Genomic DNA, 16,815 nt, shown 5'->3' on the forward strand with positions numbered 1-16,815 from the left:
TCTTTGTTCCACTTCAGTTCCATTTATTACGTCTAAAGGGAGCTGTTTGCTCGTCGGCAGCACTGAAAGGCTTTAATATTCACTACACAGCAGAAATCAGAGCAGTTTTCTATTCTAGCTTCTAGTGGGGCATCTCAAGATGCTTCCACACCTGACCTGCTTCATTTGTTCACATGAACTCTGCTGCCTGTTCAGGATGCCGTGGTGTTAAAACTACCTCATGAACACATAGTTGTCAATTCAGTCCTGAGTTCCCAGAAATCTGCTACAAGAAGCCATGAAGTAGTCACAGCCATATTCTGGTTGAGCTCTTTCTGATACCAGAGAAGGTAAGGTTAAGTTCAGTAGAGAGCAACATGACCTGCTGACAAACACCACAGCCTGGGTCCATGTAATGTCTAGACTTACTGCTCACTCTCAGTGGCTCTTATTTACTGCTACTGGTTGCTCTCTAACACATCAGTCTGAACATAAACCGCACCAGAACTAGAAGACCAGCAAGTGTTTTTTGGTTTGGCCTGGACCAGCTACAGGCTGAAGGTCTCAGCCTTCTCAGCTGCACTGAGGAACATGCAACAGCAACATTTCAGTCTATAATGACAAACAACTACTCTGAATTTAAATACTGCTGCTGATGTCTCAGTTAGCTATAAATCCAGAAGTTTGCACCTGGAATGACAGAGTGTAAGCATACGATCATTTATTGTTTCTTTCTGCGATGCTTTACATAGCAGCTAAACGCACAAACAAAGATGGTCCTGCACAGATCAACATCAGCTGGATAACATCACAATCATACAGGTGAAGGAATCACCAGGTTCTTTTCTGTTTCAGTCTGGGAACATTGTTAGAACCAGGATAGTATGGAAGAGGGCAGAGCGAGCATGTGCAGAATGAAGCTGAGTAAAGGTGCATCTGTAATAAAGGGTTATTGTAAGATAGAGTCACCTCAGTTCAACGCCTTCATTTCATATCATTTAGTCCAGGGGTGTCCAACTCATTCTAGTTCAGGTTCCACATTCAGCCCAGTTTGATCTCCAGTGGACCGGACCAGTTTTACTATAAGATCAAAACGACAAAAGTCAGATAAAAAAAGGAGAAAAAAACAACTAAAACAAGCCAAAATATTGCAAAAATGAGACACAAAATGTCCAAAAAATGAGACAAATGGCACAGAATAAAACAAAAAATAGACAAAAAAATGACAAAAATTAGACAAAAACCATAAGCAAGACAAAAAGGAAACACAAAACGACAAAAACGAGAAACAAAATGACAAAAACATGAGACAAACGACAACAGTGAGACAAAAAACAACAAAACCAAGACAAAATATTACAAAAATGAGACACAAAGCAATAAAAAAATGACAAATGACACAGAGCAAAATAAAAAAAGAGACAAAAAATTTGACAAAAAGGTTACAAAGCGACAAAAAGTGGACAAACAACAAAAACGAGACAAAAAATGGCACAAAACGAATAAAGCGAAACACAAAATGACAAAAACGAGAAACAAAATGACAAAAACATGAGACGAAAGTCAGACAAAGAAAGAAAAAAAAACCCAAAACAAAACAAAATATTACAAAATGAGACACAAGACAACAAAAGAAGAATGAACAATCTAGTATTTTACTTTCTGATCAAAACAACTTGTCATGGTCTAGAAATGATTTTAAATTTATAGTTTTACTGATTTACAATCTGCAGTTAATGTCTTCTCTGGAATTTTTACACTTTGAGGGCCGGATTGGAGCCTCTGGAGGACCGCTTTTGGCCCGCGGGTCGCATGGTGGACACCCCTGATTCATGTCATTAGGTTGTAGCCTCATTGTTGTAGTTGTGTATTGAACATGTGGGAGTGTTTCTGACAGTTAAGATGGAAACAACCAACTGGCCTCTACCGGTAGAAGGTGATCTCAATAGAATACATTTCTAAAACAGAGATAGTTGATGTAGCTGATAACAAAAAACAGCCTCATACTGTTAGTATGTGCGTTTAGTCCCATAGATTTAGAGGTGTCACATTATAAACTGGCTTGGTGGTTACCACCGTCGCCTCACAGCTAAAAGATCCCTGGTTCGTCTCCCAGCCTTCCTGGGATCTTTCTGCATGAGGTTTCCATGTTCTCCCTGTACATGTGTGGGTTTTCTCCAGGTTCTCCAGCTCCCTCCCATACTCCAGACACATGCTGAGGTTAATTGGTGATTCTAAATTGTCCATAGGTGTGAATGTGATTGTTTGTCTTTATGTGTAGCCTTGTGATAGACTGTTACCTGTCCAGGTGAACCCTGCCTTCACCCTAACTCAGCTGGGGATGATGGATGGATGGATGGATGGATGATGGATGGATGGATGGATGATGGATGGATGGATGGATGGATGGATGGATGGATGGATGATGGATGGATGGATGATGGATGGATGGATGGATGGATGGATGGATGGATGGATGATGGATGGATGATGGATGGATGGATGGATGGATGGATGGATGGATGGATGTTATGAACTTACAGTTAAATAAGGCAACAGGACAGACTGCTTCATTGATGAATTACAATAACATAACAAAACGAGCCACACTATGACAAAAACAGTGACCAGTCAGTGACCAGTCAGTGACCAGTCAGTGACCAGTCAGTGACCAGTCAGTGACCAGTCAGTGTGCGTCTACATTCTCCCAAGATGGGATTTAAACAGAAAAGCAGCCAATCAGAAGACGTCTTTTCAACAATAGAAGCGTGGAAGCATGCGGTGTTTACTGTGGTAGTATCCTGAACAGCAGGCGGGGTTTAGTGTGTGTGTGTGTGTGTGTGTGTGTGTGTGTGCGTGTGTGTGTGTGTGGTTAATCCAATATTGCTGCATCACGTGACACCGTTGGCCATATGGCTCCAGCCGCCTACAAAACATTTGAGATGTGACCTGCAGTGAGCCAGCTGCCACCACGAGCAGAACTAGAAGAGACACGAGGACGAAATGAAAACACCAATCCTTCACTGTACTGACAGTAAGATCTATGAGTTCCCTTCATTAGATCTGCTCCAGTCCTGTTCTGCGGGTTTCCTCCTCCCTCCAAAAACAACCGTCTGTCAGGATATTTCTCTCTCTAGACTATTGATTTAATCCTTGATTTACTCATATATCTGTACATCTAACTGCTGATAGCTGCAGGATTGGTCTAAAATGACATTCTCAGGATCTATTTCAGTGTTAGTATGTTTTTTTAAGAATATGAGCATACTTCTTGACAAAACCTTTTTAAAATTGTAGATAGATGAATGAACTCCCCTTAAAATAATAGAAAATAGGAAAAATATGGACCTAAATCCCAAGTTCAAGTGTTGAAGCTACACTTCTGAGTGGAAACAAGAGGCTCTGAAAGCTTTTTAATTAGCTAGAATGTTATAAGAGCTACAGAAGTGTTGAGAGATGACAATTATACATAGTATAATGCGCAGTGAAATGTATTGTGCACCTGTTCCAGACCAAATCAAAAAGAATAATAAGAATAAAGGTACACAAGAAATATATAATCAACCAAAATGCAGTGAATTTCAACTTAATGACCTGCTCTCTACATATGTGATAAATACTATGAAGTCAGAAGTAAAACTGAGGCTTGAAGAGCGATAAAAAGCTGTAAATGAGAAGAAGAAGGAGAAGTTCCTCTCTTCTATTTACAACACTTTGAAAGGGGAACTAATTAAAGCTGCAAGCACTCAAATCCAGGAATGTCACATGTTCTCTCGCACTGACTTTCATCTAACCTCACGACTTTTAGAATAAAGATACAAAAGAGATAGTTCAGAGATGATGAAACAATTATAAAACATCTTTATGTTAATAATGTTTAGACTTTAACTATTTAAACTAGATGGATGTTTCCTTGCATTGGCTCCAGCGGCCTGATGAACTGTCTGTTGACCTCATGAGGCCTCAGTGATTGACCGGTCAGTAACAGGATTAGGATGCTGGTCACTGTTCAGCAGAAGCTGTTGATGTCTTTCAGACAGTAGCTGGATCATTAATTTGTGCCTCGGCAGCAGTGGGGGGTTGAAGTCTGTGCTAATTCCTGGCTGGATTAGGAGCTGCAGCCTCAGGACTTTAAGGACGTGTCGGCCTGCTGACCGGCAGCTTCACTCTCAGGTCCTCGGTCAGTTTCATCTCAGCTTCAGGTTTCCAGTATCAGAGACATGACTGGAACCTGGAAGTGACTCAAACATTCACCACAAGTCTATATATTGTTGGTAAAATATCAGCTTCTATAGACTTACAGGCTGGAAATAAATATATGGTGCTTTTCCACCAGCACCTACTCTACTCGACTCTACTGGGTTTGTGAGGTTTTCCATCAGGACGTAGTACCTGGTACCAGCTACTATTTTAGTTCCTACTGGGCCGGGGTTCCCAGCGAGCTGAGTGGAGCCGATAATGTGACGTCTACAGAGTGCAGGACACTGATTGGACAGGGAGTGATGACACACCAGAACAACTCCTTCACAAAAACCAAATCTGGCATTTTAAAAAAGAAAAAAGGCAACAGCGACGGTGCGCATTGCTCTTGATCTGACAAAAAACCACAGATGGAGCAGCAGGTGTACCATCGCCTCCATGTCCATTGTTGTGTTGCATTTGTGTCGCACACAGATGACGTTAAGAGACTTCCAGGCCGCCGTGCTATGATGACTCCACCCACGATGAGGGTGATTCCACAACTGGAATGGAAAACCACCTAAACCGAGTCGAGTCGAGTCGAGTCGAGTAGGTGCTACTGGAAAGGCACCTTTAGTGTTACGGTGGCGCTTCGAATGTTAGACTTTTCTTTTAAACACAAAACTTTGAACCCATTTTTCTCAAAAACTAAGAAAGTGAGTTCGATCATTGTGCTTCCAAACCCCTCAATCATTTCCTGAATAGTTTTGATTTTCATTTAGTGATAAATAAATGTACCTTTAGTTCTAGATGATGTCCACATCTCTTATTTGTGTTGTACTCACTGATGGCTGTTGTCTGGTGGAGCTACAACCATCCATAAATAGAAAAAAACATAAACTCTCAAACTGCGTACTCCTATCTGGATGATAGTTAGCTGCTCGTAGCACAACACCTGTATTCTTAGCTGAAAAAGATCCTCCTAGATGTTATTTTCTTTGAAGAAAAGCAGTAAATTCTCACACATGAGAAGTTGGAACTGTGCATTTCTTTCACTTCAGCTTGAAACATGACTGATGAGGATTACCCAAGGATCTACTAGTAAAAACATGCAATCGGTTGTTTTAGTTGCTTACCCAACTCTGGTCTGAACCACCAACTCACCTCAGCTTTTGGTACCTTCATTTCATCAGTCCATCTTTACCCCACTTTGCTGAGTATAAAGAGTTTTTTTAACCTCAGACCTCATCAGTCTGTTCTGAGGACACATTGAGGTTCTACCCAGCCTAACCAATGACAGCAGGTCCCACTGCCCCTCCCTGTTATCGTCCTGAGGGACAGACAGCCTCTCCTCCCTGCTCTCTGATTGGCTGCTGTATTTCCTGGTTGGTTCGGTGACTGACGGCCATGACCCACTTCATCTGCATGAACCTGAAGGAAGACGGTGCTGCTCCAGTTTTGTTGAGAGCTGAATGTGGGACAGCAGGGCGGCTGGACGAGACTCATTCATCTCTGTCACCGAGTTACTGCCTCAGTTAATTTTATAGATTTGGACTTAAAGGTTTCTAAATTGTGCCATTTTTGGATGAAGCACCTCCTTTTTATTTGCTGCAGCTGAACTGTGGTGGTCTGGTAGCCTTTTAGTTTGACTGCAGACTAGGATAGAGCTGATGAAATGATTATTACCCTAAAAAATAAGAATTAGGGCTTAAAAAGTGAAACATGCAGAGTTTAACCCAGAATCTGTCTGATGTCGGACCTCATGGCTGCCTGAAAGTTGTGGGCTGGCTTTGGGTGATTCTGTGGGCTTCATTTCTGTACTGTACAGATCCTGCTATTAGGGCTATTCTGAATAAGATAGTTAGAACTCTCATCATTAAGTTAACGCATCAAACTGTGTCCATTCAGCCTTTCATTTCTTTTTTTTGGCAGCAGGTTCTGGGTCAGTCTTAGATTGTTCTCAGTATTTCCAGAACTCTTCAGAGCAGATTTAAGACTTTAAGTCTGTACAAGAGCTGCAACTAAATCCACAGCTAAACCCAAATCATGCACATGCTACACCAGTGTGAGCATGTTCTGGTAGATCAGAGCTACTTGGTTGTATGTGTTTGCTGTTAAAACGGTCATAGAGAGATGTTTCCACCAGAAAAATAGTAGTTTCTAGATGTAAGTCTAGTGTTTGTAGCCCTCTAGCGGCTTCATTTCTGGCTGGGTGGGCTCTTTAGCTCCCCTTTGCTCCATTGCTGTTTTCCAGTAAACTATTTTAACATCAACCACAAGGATCTGGTACAAGTTTTAGAAAACTTATGGTCCCCATCCTCTGACTTTTCTTCCATTGCCATGAGATTAAGATTTATGGTCTGACCAAGATGTTTCAGTAACGTTTAGGTGGAAATTTAAATTAAGCTCACAGCTTCATGTTCCTCGGAGGATCACTTCTTTCCTCATCATCATCAGGCCAAATATCAGTTTGTGCAGTACTTCAGTTTGAGCAAACGTCTGAAAAACTAGTGACATTGCATTTTGCCTCAACTGTAGTTTGTGTTTAGCACCAGTGAGCATGGTAACATAGTCAACATCTGTGAAATATCAGCATGTAAGCATGTCAGTATGTCCACATGAATCCAAAGGAAACCTTGGAAATGTTTCGGTTCTCTGTTTAAAATCTGTAAGGTCTTTGCTGTACTGTGAAGTGCTATGAGATGACATCTGTCTTGAACTGGCACTTTTTATAAATAATGCTGAATTGAATTGACATTAGCACTCAAAGAAGGCAGCTCATTTTTTTTAAGTGGAACAAAGTGAAGAGTGAGAGGAGATAAGGTCTGGAAACAACAGAATCAGAGACCTCAGCTCAGGACTATCAGGTTGAAGGTCCACATCGTAGCAATTCCAGCAGCTATACCTGAAGGTGTAGATGTACATTCGCCTCCGGTGAGTCTTGGCTATGGCTCAGTACTGCCTTCATGGGATAAAGAAAGGCAGTAAAACACTGAACGCTGCCTCCGTGCAGGTTGGCGGGCTGTGGGAAGCAATCTGGCTCCAGGCCTATCAGCAGATACCCTGCTGGAGTAACAGATGGCCCAGTGCATCATGGGAGTTATGTCCACAAATATCCGTCATAGTCTTAAATAGCACAGGAAGCTGCCATGGAGGTGAAAAAGGCAGGTTTTGTTTTTATTCTGTCAACTCAACCTGTTATAAAGAACTATTCCAGTATTTTCTCTTTTATTACTTTAAAAGTGATGATTGGAAACCTGACCTTACTGCCGACTATTTTCAGAATGTGCTGTAGGTTTTCTAAGGCTGTGTATTGCATTATTTAGTTTAACGGGAACTATTCCTAGAAACTAAAGCATCACCAGCTGGGCTGTCATTGAACAACAGACTGTATATAGAAGTAGCCTTTGGGTCTGCATTATTTCTATCAGCCAGCAGGGGAGCAACACCTCAGGTTGCAAAAAGAAGTCTGATTGTATTCATTTGATTTCTTACCTCAGTAAACATTTTTCTAATGAGTCTATAGTCTCAATAACATGTCTGAAGACTTTTTGAATACAGCGCCATGTTCAGTTGGTAAATGGTGGTCCCATTTAGAGTTTATACCTCTACGTTGTAAACAGCTGGCCGCTACCGTGTGTCAGTGTATAGTGTCCTTGACTGCTCATTCACTCATTACGTCTGGTTTCAAAAGAGTGAGACAGCATCAACCAAATTCCAAACTCAAGGCTTCAGAATGGTGGTTCATGGACCAATAAGTGTCATCACGGTGGCCACGTCCAGCCAAGAGTCACGTTTCTACCCCGAAGTCAGGATAAATTTGCCGAAAGAAATCAGCACTTTTAAATGTTGTCAGGGTTGGCAAGGTTGAGGTGTTGGGAGAGGCAGTAAGTTCTAAATAACATAGAGCAGATGAATGAATGAACTCTGGATTCCTGATATGACCTCACCCTTGTTTTTCTGCTTCATCTACCCTGTGTTTGTAGATGTTCCTCACCGTGTACCTTAGCAACAACGACCACCACTTTAACGAGGTTCCCATCACGCCAGAGACGCTGTGCAGGGATGTGGTGGAGCTCTGCAAGGAGCCTGGCGAGGCTGACTGCTACCTGGCTGAGATGTGGAGAGGCTCAGGTGAGTTTCCAAAAACGGATCTGCACAGAACGCCAAAACTGTCCACCGATGGTTGTAGGGCTGCTGTCTTGAGAATGAATGGATATCTTAACTGGCTGCAGTGATTTGTTCCTGTTCTACCAGAGAGTGCTGATGAGGTCCGTCACTGGTGTTAGGTGATAGGATCTGTCTCACAATCTGTTTCAGTTCATGGAGAAAAATCAGGATTGAGTGATGTGATTCCATTTTCTGTTGGATTTAAGCAGCAGTGCTTGGATCACGTTGCAGTTGGTTGGATTCTGGCAGTATCATTTTTTATTTAACATTTATTTAACCAGCTTAGTCCCATTGAGACCAGAGATCTCCTTTACAAGGGAGACCTGGCCAAGAGGGCAGCAGCATCTTCACATTAAATACAGTAAACAATAGATAAAATTAACATTAAAACTTGCTGACACATAACACTTGCATACAGGCCAGGTAGACTGTAAAGATTTCACCTGAACTTTAAACTCATTCAGTGCAACAAGGGCTGGAAGTTGAAGTTCAGATTGTAATTGATTCCAAGCATCAGGTGCAGAAAATCTAAATGCTTTGTTGCCCAATTCAGATCATACTTTGGGGACGACAAACTGCAGAGTATCCATAGATGGGAGATTGTGACTTCCATGTTTCCTTGTTAAAAGACAAGACAAATAGGAAGGAACAATACCCAGAATGATTATGTAAATAACCACCAATGACTGAGACGTCGGCACTTAGAGATGTCCAGTTAACTTTAGAATAGAGCTCACAGTGGTGAGTAAGGAGACCATATCTGATACTGAATCTCAGCGCCCCATGGTACACACTATCCAGCATGCTAAGACAACTAGCAGAAGCTTTCATATACAACACATCTCCATAGTCAATAACAGGCAAAAAGGTTGTTTCTACCAATTTCTGTTTCACTCAAAAAGAGAAGTAAGACTTGTTTCTGTAATAAAATCTTAAGAGTTTCAGGGTTTTTTTTTTTTAGTATATATTGAATGTGCTCCTGAAAAGACAAACAGTCATCAATTAAAAATCCTAGATATTTAAAAGTAGATACCAACTCTATTTGTTGACCATTTCTTGTAAAAAAAATTTCAAACAGTGCTGATCTGGTAGTTTTTGAAGTAGTAAAGAACATACATTTTGTTTTGTGTGCATTTAAAAGAAGTTGCAGATGACAAAGTTGTTTCTGGACTCTATCAAACAGAAGCTGTAAATACTGAAAAGCCTCAGCAGGAGTGGGTGCAGTCAGTATATGACAGTATCATCAGCGTAGAAATGAAACGCTGAGTTTTTAATATTCTGTCTGACATTATTTATGTAAATACTGAATAATAATGGACCCAGCACAGAACCTTGAGGGACGCCCTTTTTCACTTGCAATACCCGAGACAAAGAGCCCTCAATCTGAACAGACTGGGTCATGTAGCGGGTGAAAAGACATTTTGACGTTAGACAAAATGTGAGATTAAGGGACATGGCCAGATCACATATGATCAAGATGTTCAGCTGTTGTGTTCTAAGTGATTCCAGAAGACTCCAGAAACACAAAGACATTGTTACGCCACACTTCCACATATTCCTAATCGCATATTGTAAATACTACATAGTTTAGCCATCTCATTTTCTTCGTGTGACCTTATTTATTCTGTTTTCCAACCATTCAGAACGTGTAATTGGAGATGGGGAGCGGATGTTGGAGGTGTTACAGCGATGGGGGCAGCAGAGGGGGGAGGTCCGTTACCTCCTGCGTCACCAGAGGGCTCCTGGACGGGACGCAGGTAAGAAAAACACACCTGTCCACCACCTCAGACTTTTTAACACCTAGACACAGTTCCTTAATCTTGGTTGTGGTTCAGCAAAATGCAGCACTATTATACATTTTGGTTGATGGGAAGCCAGTGAGGGATTGTGTCCTTGTTGGAGTGAATTTTTGGAATTGTAGTAAATGAAGGCATTATTCATCTGAATACCTCTTAATTTGGTTTCTTTTTTGTGGTAATGTAGGAAGGTAAAGGGACATCCACGTAAACTGTAGCCTGAAGGCTGGTATCCACATTTGTACCCTTAATTCCTCCCATAGCTTACTGCTGCTCAGATGGTTTCAATTCAATAAAAAGTCAACTCAGTTTTATTTATATAGTCCCAATTCACAACATATCATCTCATAGCACTTTAAATGTTATAAACAAAGAACAGAGAAGCCAACAATCCAAGCAGTTTTTATCCTCTTCAAAAGTACTGGAACAGTGAGGCCAGTTACTTTATTTCTGCTGTAGACTGAAAACATTTGAGTTTGACATCAAACGATGAATATGAGACCAGAGATCAACATTTCAGCTTTTATTTCCAGGTGTTTACATCTGGATTTGATACACAACTTAGAAGATAGCATTATTTGTAACGAAACACCACATTTTTAGGTGAGCGAAAGTATTGGAACAAGTAGATTTAAAATCGATTAAAGTGAATCAGACTTAATATTTAGTTGTAATAACCGCATCAAACCTGTGACCCATTGACATCAACAAACTTTTGCATTCTTCTTTATTGATGCTTTTCCAGGATTTCACCGCAGACTCTTTCAGTTACACCACTTGTAAAGTTTCACGACTGCATCTTCATCACAGGGTGAAAATAAAGCCAGTTCCAGTGTCATGACTTTTAATCAGCTTATAAATGAAAAGAGTCGAGTTGATTTTCTCTGATGGATTGTGATTTGGGTTTCCTGAGCAGATTAACAGTCCAGGTCTGACCGGTCACTGAGATCATTTTAAACTGCCAAAAAGTCAGGCAGCACGGTGGGGCAGTGGCCAGCGCTGTTGCCTCAGCTCAAGCTGTGATTGGCTGGTGACCTGTCCAGTGGTGACCCAGCAGATTTAGGCATATTTTCAGAAAACCTCTAATAAATTTTTGAAAGAACCAAAATACACTACTGTTTTTTTGAGACAAAGACGCATGTGTTTCATTGATCCTGTCATAGAAAACTAGGAGTTAATTAAAGTCATTGGAAACTCAATGTGACCAAGAACATCTCTATCACATCTCAAGTCAGTCCAATCAGAAGACTTTGACAAGACTTTTGTACAAAGACTATCTATGATGGGCACATTCCATGGCGATTTATCTAATCATCGAGATATTTTGCACTGGAGTGCTGGACTGACACACCTACGACAGCATCCACAGAGCCTGAATAATGGCTCAAAATGTAAAAATCTGCATCAATGCTAACTCTATTTTTGTGTCCAGGTGGATCCAGAGCTGCAGATCAAATGATGAAAAGGAACCAGGGGAAAGCTTCGGTGGAGAGATGTCTGGAGAATGGGGTGAGAGTCAGATGAAAAGACATAGATCATCTCTGTTCCGCTTCTGTAAACGTAACCTTTTACTGCAAACAACCTGAAACAAACCTACAATCAAACCCTCACCCTGGGCTGTAGCTGGAATGTACAGAAGGTTGTGCATTGCAGTTTTAAATCCTGCGATAGTGTGTGATGTATCTTTGAAGGCATCTGTCCATGTGAAGGTGAACTTTCTGCATGTGCTGCAGGTCTCAGCTCCTCGGCTGGACGTGACGCTGAGCGAGCTGCAGGATCTGGCAACCCGGCAGCAGCAGCAGATCAACGCCCAGCAGCAGCTGCTGGCCTCCAAGGTACAACTCAAACAATGCGCTATCACTAATGCTGCTACTTGTACTCCGACTACTATTATTACTACCCCAATACCCCTAATAGTGCAGTCCTCCAAATATGCAGCTTTTTCTGCTGCTGTCTTCAAACACCCATTGTGTTGTTTCTGCTAATGTATGACTTCTACTTACTATAGTATTACCTCCTCCCCTCTTAAGTGCTCCTGGGCCTCAGGGTTACCCGGGATTACCTCCGTTACCTGGGGCCCTAAGTAACCCCCTTATTCCTCTGTTACTTGTTGATTGGTATACTCAAGAAAGGGTCAAGGAAACACAAAGACAATTTCACATGAAAGGGACTTCAACTTTTGAGGATATGTGTGATGATATGAACTGAGACTGCTAAAGTCTCATATAAGCTTCAGATAAACTTTCAGAAATGCACCTCCAAGTCCGAGGCCATGGTCCTCTGATGGAAACTGGTGGATTGCTCCCTCTAGGCTGGGGGGAGTTGCTTCCCCAAGGGAAGGAGTTCAAGTATCTCGCGATCTTGTTCATGAGTGATGGGAAAATGGAGCATGAGATGGACAGGAGGATTGGTGGCCTCAGTATTAATGTGGGTGTTGTGTTGAAACCGTCGTGGTGAAGAGGGAGCTGAGCCACAAGGAGAAGCTCTCAGTTTACCATCCATCTACGTTCCAACCCTCATCTATGGTCATGAACTCTGGGTAGTGACCCAAAGAATGAGATCGTGGATACAAACAGCTGAAATGAGCTTCCTCTGTAGGGTGTCTGGGCTCAGCCTTAGAGATAGGGGGAGAAGCTCAGACATCCAGAGGGAGCTCAGAGTAGAGCTGCTGCTCCTTCACCTCTAAAGGAACCAGTTGAGGTGGTTTGGACATCTGATTCTGACGCCTCCAGGGAGACTTCCTTTGGAGGTTTTCTGAACACGTCCTCCTGGGAGGAGACTCCAGGGAAGATCCAGAACTCGCTGGAGAGATTATATATCTCATCTGGCCTGGGAACACCTCAAGATCCCCCAGGAAGAGCTGGAAAGTGTTGCTGGGAGGAGGAACGTCTGGAATGACCTGCTTCATCTGCTGCCTCCATGACCTGACAGTGGATAAGAGGAAGACAATGGATGGATGGATGGATGATGGATGGATGGACGGATGGACGGATGGATGGATGGACGGATGGATGGATGGACGGATGGATGGATGGATGATGGATGGATGGATGGATGGATGGATGGAAAACAAGTTCTTTGATTTTGTCCCCCATGTATTCCATTGCGCCTCTGGAAGGGATCTCTCACTGGCTAGCATGATAGCACCTAGTAGCATTCAGCTAATGCAGATGACTGAGGGTGTTTGTTGGTGTTGCAGGAGCAGAGGCTGCACTACCTGAAGCTGCAGGATCAGCGGCAGCAGCAGCAGCAGCAGCAGGATGCGTCTGAGCAGGAGCGACTGCGACAGCTCAGAGAGAACGCACACAACCAGGAGGCCAAACTGCGACGGGTCCGGGCCCTCAGGGGCCAAGTGGAGCAGAAACGCCTGAGCAACAGCAAGCTAGGTCAGTGTCTGTGAGGTCATGGGGGTGGACAGATTCTGTACCATTTTAAAGGGAAACATCACAGTTTTATTGGTTAAACTTGTGGCTGCAGGCAGAAACCATCGATGGTGTGACAGCAGAGTAGACTATAGAGTGGATGTAGAGTCTCAGGTTCCTGCAGGGATCAGGTGACAGCTGGACATTGTTGTTATCAGCGTCAGTGACAGACACTTGGAGATGATGTTAGCCAGCATATATGTATGTATTTCAAATATCTAAAAGCGGTCAAGCCAAACTCAAGTATTCTTGTCTCCAAGTGGAACTCAGACCTCACTCTCTGGAGTAAAAGGTGTCTGTTTATGCCACTGCTCCACCACCACCTATTCCCACCATGTTTGTTGCTCTTTATAAACTGTCTCAGGGGTTTCTCCCATCAGATTCTCTAAGCCTGAAAATCGAGCCAAGAGGAGGTGCAGAAATCTGATTTCCTCTTGGACCACTGCCCAATAATGCCAAAGGAAATACTGCCTACCTCAGCTTTAAGCTGCATATAGAAAGTGGCACTTTTCAAAATAAATGTTGTGCTTTTTCAAAACAAAATCTGAAAAAAAGCTGCAGAAATCACTGGGCAATACACAAAATAAAAGGGCTAGGGTAACCCTGTAAAACACACTGTTGCAGTAATACAACATCAGTTTTATTTTATTAAAATAAAACTGATATATATATATATATATATATATATATATATATATATATATATATATATATATATATATATATATATATATAAATTTTTATATATATATATATATTTAAAAAAAAATTTATATATATATATAAAAATTTTTTTAATATATTTTTTCTTTTGCTTTTTTGCTCATTTTCTTCTATATTTGGGTTTATATATTATCATCATTATTTTTATTATTATTATGCATTTTATCTATATTTGGTTTAGTATATATAATACATTTTTTGTTTATTTAATTTATTATTCTGCTAATTTTTTTCTATATTTGGGTTTTACAGGGTTAAAATCAGGAGAAAACAATACAGAAAATAGGTTTTACAATGCTTCTACACGCGGCGTGATTTTTTAAAAATTAAAATGCAAATTCTGTCACTCATAAGTAACAACAGGATTTGTTCAGCAGTAATCATTGCATAGCCGTGTGTGCAGAAAGCACAGATGGACATCTAAGTATATGAAATGGAGTTAATGGAAACTGTCCATCAGACAGCTTGGACCAGATCAGCTTAGTTGAAATGAGATCCAGTAGATCTGACCATGACTCAGTTTTATCTTTACAGAAATTACAGGATTTACATTAAGCTGCTTGTCTTTTCAAATGTGAGACCATTTCATCATTTCACATCCACATGTGTTCAGCCGTATGTGTGTTTGTCTGAGATTTGTTGTCTGGTTGTGTTGTGCACCAGATTTAATCTGTTTTAATCAACATTTTTCTGATTTTAGACTAATACATTTGGAAACATTCTTCAGAAACTGTACTGAGTGAATCCACAGGTATTAAACTGCTGTGAGTTTCTGAATCTGTTCATGCGGTTGTCTATCAGTGGAGGAGATCGAGCAGATGACCGGCCTGTTCCAGCAGAAGCAGAGGGAGCTGCTGGTGGCCGTGGCCAGAGTGGAGGAGCTGAGCGACCAGCTGGAGGCGCTGAGGAGCAGCAGACTGGAGCCTCCTCTTCCTCCTCCTCCTCTTTCTCACCACCACAACGCCTCCTCCACCGCTGAGCTGGAGCGCCTCTATAAAGAGCTGCAGGTCAGATCTCAGCACTAAACTCTACTGTCCTGTGTTAAAATGCAGTCATTCCGTCATGAACAATCCATCCATTTTCTGCAGCTAACATAATGTGATCCATCTCTGCTTCTGGTGTTTCATTGGACTTTAACTCTTTGGATGATTGTGAATCAACTATAAATTGCATTTACGTTCTTAAAAGTCTTAAACTGAACTCGATGAACCCTTCAGAAACACCCGTTCTGATGCCTTCTTCCCCTCCAGCTCAGGAACAAGCTGAACCAGGACCAGAGCGTCCGGCTGCAGCAGCAGAGAGACAGCCTGAACAAGAGGAACCTGGAGGTGGCGGCAATGGACCGGCGGCTGGCCGAGCTCCGACAGCGGCTCTGGAAGAAGAAGGCCGCCCTGCAGCAGAAGGAGAATCTACCAGTGAGAAACTGTCAATTAGCATTAGAGATTTCAATTGACCAATTTATCCACATTTAGGCTGGATTTCAAGCTTTGTTTTGTTTGTCCTGAACAGTTTTGGTCCCTTAGCGACTAGCTTCTACCCACAGACAGGACTAAACATCAGCCATAAAGGCTACAGTCAGATGTTTCTGTTCCCTCCAGGTGGCTTCAGATGGGGTCGTCCCTCAGCATGGTGGAGGCTCCAGAGTAGCAGCAGTCGGGCCGTACATACAGTCGTCCTCCACATCCACCCCTCAGGCGCCTCCAGTGCCGACTCACCAGGAGATTCTGGTGAAGCCGGCATACCCAGACGGCACTGCCACCCTGCCCATGCCGGACTCGTCCCTGAAGCCACCGCCGAGACCAGTCAAACCAGCTTCAGGTACACAATCAGGCGGTTAATAGAAAAAAAGGAGAACATTTTTCTACAAGTACGTTTGACCTCATTGGACTTGTGTCAATCACTACACCAGGAAGTCTTCTTAGTCCAGGTTCCACATTCAGTCCAGTTTGATCTCCAGTGGGCCAGACCAGTAAAATCACAGCATAATAACCAATAAATAACCACAACTCCACATTTTCCCTTTTTTTAGTGCAAGAAAGTACGTTCTGAAAATGATCACATTTAAGGAATTATCTTCTTACTAAATATCACAAACAACGTGAAATTTCTGAAGAAAAATAAATTCAATTTCATCAACATTCAGCCTCAGTTTATCATTTCCACATTACAACTTCCAGATCACAGAGTGTCTACAAAGGAACACAACATTTAGTCATCGAACTGAAACAGAGAAGATTTACTGGAGGATCAAAATCACAAAAGATAGACAAAAAAAGAAAAAAAAATGCATCAAAAACAAGACAAAATGTTACAAAAATGAGATGCAAAATGACAAAGTTGAGAAACAAAATGACCAACAATGAGACAAAAAACATTAGCAAGACAAAAAAAAACCACAAAATGACAAAAATAATGCTCAAAACAACGAAAAAAGCAAAACATAAAATGACAAAAATAAGACAAAAAACTTACAACAGGACAAAAAAATGGACAAACGACCAAAATGCAACAAAAAATTACACAAAATTCACAAGCGAGACCAAAAA

The 16,815-nt window shown here is 41.8% G+C and overlaps 1 protein-coding gene across 2 annotated transcripts in view; it reads left to right on the forward strand.

Annotated features, from left to right (window-relative positions):
- The window catches only part of LOC111571195 (apoptosis-stimulating of p53 protein 2-like), a 31,694-nt gene that overhangs the window by 4,795 nt on the left and 10,084 nt on the right, over positions 1-16,815 (forward strand). For both annotated transcript variants that reach the window (XM_035950003.2, XM_023274278.3), the window contains exons 2-9: positions 8,145-8,292; positions 9,972-10,085; positions 11,557-11,633; positions 11,858-11,959; positions 13,324-13,510; positions 15,071-15,276; positions 15,520-15,684; positions 15,868-16,087. In XM_035950003.2, coding sequence (XP_035805896.2) covers positions 8,145-8,292; positions 9,972-10,085; positions 11,557-11,633; positions 11,858-11,959; positions 13,324-13,510; positions 15,071-15,276; positions 15,520-15,684; positions 15,868-16,087 — 1,219 coding nt within the window. The remainder of the gene's footprint in view (positions 1-8,144; positions 8,293-9,971; positions 10,086-11,556; positions 11,634-11,857; positions 11,960-13,323; positions 13,511-15,070; positions 15,277-15,519; positions 15,685-15,867; positions 16,088-16,815) is intronic.

This window comes from Amphiprion ocellaris, chromosome 4 (assembly GCF_022539595.1).
Source record: "Amphiprion ocellaris isolate individual 3 ecotype Okinawa chromosome 4, ASM2253959v1, whole genome shotgun sequence".
Lineage (NCBI taxonomy): Eukaryota > Metazoa > Chordata > Actinopteri > Pomacentridae > Amphiprion > Amphiprion ocellaris.